This window comes from Egretta garzetta, unplaced genomic scaffold (genome assembly GCF_000687185.1).
Source record: "Egretta garzetta isolate BGI_Z169 unplaced genomic scaffold, ASM68718v1 scaffold67, whole genome shotgun sequence".
NCBI lineage: Eukaryota > Metazoa > Chordata > Aves > Pelecaniformes > Ardeidae > Egretta > Egretta garzetta.
In genome coordinates, this window is record NW_009260340.1 from 46,431 (window position 1) to 47,238 (window position 808).

Consider the following 808-nt stretch of genomic DNA (forward strand, 5'->3'; position numbering starts at 1 on the left):
CTGCCTGCCCAGGGTCCGGAGCACATTTATTGCAGCTGCGTCTCGCCCTGTGGCAGCTGGGTCACCTACTCCACGGCCTCCCGCTTCCACCTCTACCGAGTGCAATACGAGGGTGATGGTGTCAGTATCAAGAAGGTGAGGAGGGTGATGAGTTGCCCCGCTGCTGGGAAGGGGTGATGGGTGGCTGTGGGGTCCCAGGGGGCTAGCACGGCCAACGTTGCTCATGGGGAGCGAGGGTGGCAGGGGGAGGGTGCTGCCAGCGCTGCTTTCTCCCCCCTTCAAGGTCCCCAAAGTGCCCAAGCTGCTGCTCCCTGCCTACCAGCTCCAGTTCTCCTCCGACTCCAGCAGGCTCTTCGTCGCTGCCGCTCGAGGCTCCGTCCATGTCCTCCAGCTGCTGGAGCGAGGGGGCTGCAAACACCTACACACGTTTCAGCCGCCCTCAGGTTCGGGATGGTGGGGAGCCAGGGGGGTGCAGAGGGGCCCCTGGGCTTCAAGTCCTGTCCCTGCTGTGGGTGTGCAGAGGGGTGTGCAGGGCCAAGCGTGTGTCCCTTTCCTTGCTCTGGGGTGCGTGGGTCCTTCCCTGCATCAGCCTCTGTGTTTGTGCTGCCCTCACGTCCTGGCACGGGCAGGGGAGCGGGGCACCCAGGTTGTCGGGGGGGGACACGCGGGTCCAGACGTCTCCTGGGGCCGGGGCTGGGGCTCCTCGTGCCTCACAAGCCTGAGCACGTGTTACAGCTGGTGAGGGTGTTTCCGCAGGGTCCCCCGAGGCCGTTTACCTGCTGGCGCCGAGCACAGGGGGGCCCTGGCG

General features: G+C 66.3%; 1 protein-coding gene across 1 annotated transcript in view; it reads left to right on the forward strand.

The window, feature by feature from the left end:
• UTP4 (UTP4 small subunit processome component) overlaps positions 1 to 808 on the forward strand; it is a 4,326-nt gene that overhangs the window by 1,984 nt on the left and 1,534 nt on the right. Inside the window, exons 7-9 of the mRNA XM_035898031.1 lie at positions 13 to 135; positions 284 to 443; positions 757 to 807. Of these exons, the coding sequence (XP_035753924.1) occupies positions 13 to 135; positions 284 to 443; positions 757 to 807 (334 nt within the window). The remainder of the gene's footprint in view (positions 1 to 12; positions 136 to 283; positions 444 to 756; position 808) is intronic.